The 1,261-nt window shown below is 36.4% G+C and overlaps 1 protein-coding gene across 1 annotated transcript in view; it reads right to left on the reverse strand.

Moving 5' to 3' along the window:
- TMIE (transmembrane inner ear) overlaps positions 1-1,211 on the reverse strand; it is a 13,222-nt gene extending 12,011 nt beyond the window's left edge. Inside the window, exon 1 of the mRNA XM_033512164.1 lies at positions 1,178-1,211. Coding sequence (XP_033368055.1) covers positions 1,178-1,211 — 34 coding nt within the window. The remainder of the gene's footprint in view (positions 1-1,177) is intronic.
- Between the last annotated feature and the right edge of the window lie 50 nt (positions 1,212-1,261).

Below are 1,261 nucleotides of genomic sequence, written 5' to 3' on the forward strand. Positions count from 1 at the left end.
TATTTTATTAATTATATTATTTTATTTTATATTTTATTTTATTTTTTATTTCTTTTTATTTAATTTAATTTCATTTCATTTCATTTCATTTTATTTTATCTTTCTTTTCTCCCCTTTTCTCCCCTTAATTTTGGGCCCTTTTTGAAGCCTTTTACATTTTTTACCTTTCAAAATTACTTTTCCCCAAGGTTTCTTCTGCTTTTTAAATAATTTCTCTTTTTTATTATTAATTTTTAAAACAACTTTTCCCATTTGGGGGATTTTCAAAGCCAATTCTCATTTTTCTTTATTTTCTAACAAATCCATCCCAGGGGTTTTTGAAATTATTAAATCACTTTTCTCTTTTTCTATTATTTTTTAATCTCTTGTCACTTTTTTCTTTTGGATTTAAAAAATATTTATATTTTCTTTCTTTTCCTCCCCCACGCTTTTAAAACCACTCCCCCCATTATTTCAGGCTTTAAAACCTTTTATCCCCTCTATTTTTTGCCTTAAAAATGACATTTCCTGCTGGTTTTTTATTTTTAATGTTTTTTCCAACCACTTTTCCTATTTTTTGTGATTTTAAAATCCGTTTTCCCTGAACTTTGTGGTTTTTAAAACCACATTTTTTGTGCTCTTTCAAAACCTCTTAACTCCACTTTTATCTTTTTTTTTTATTTTTATTTTTTTTTCCTTTTAAAACCACATTTTTGAAATCAAATCCCTTTCCCAGGGGGCGTTTTAGGGGTAAAAAATTCACTTTTTTAGGGTTTAAAATCACTTTCCTCTTCTTTATTTTTTACTTTCACTTTAAAATCTCTTACCTTAGGCCTTTTTTTGGCGATTTAAAACCACTCATCCCAATTTTGGGGTTTTAACAACCGCTTTCCCCATTTCCAGGGTATTTTAAAATCAATTTTTTCCCTAAAAATGATTTTTTTTTGGCTGTTGGAGCCCCCGGGCCGGCTCTGGGGGGATTGAAACCCATTTTTGGGGCTTTTCACAGCTTTTAAAACTCAATTATTTTGAATTGAGCCGCCCATCCCGGATTTTTGGGAAGCGCTTCCCCCGAGTTTTGGGGTTCGTGAAAGCCCCAAAGAGGGTTTTTAACCCCTTCGTGCCCGGCTCGGGGCTGCGTTGCCATGGCAACGGGATGGAGCCCCCTCCCCTCCCGCGCGGGTTCGGGTCCCGTTGCCATGGCGACGGGAGGGCCGGGGACGCGTTGCCATGGGAACGGGATGCGGCCCTGGGGATGGAGGGGTCCGAGTGCCCTCGGGCG

The sequence above is a fragment of the Parus major genome, chromosome 2 (assembly GCF_001522545.3).
Source record: "Parus major isolate Abel chromosome 2, Parus_major1.1, whole genome shotgun sequence".
In the NCBI taxonomy this organism is placed as follows: Eukaryota; Metazoa; Chordata; class Aves; order Passeriformes; family Paridae; genus Parus; species Parus major.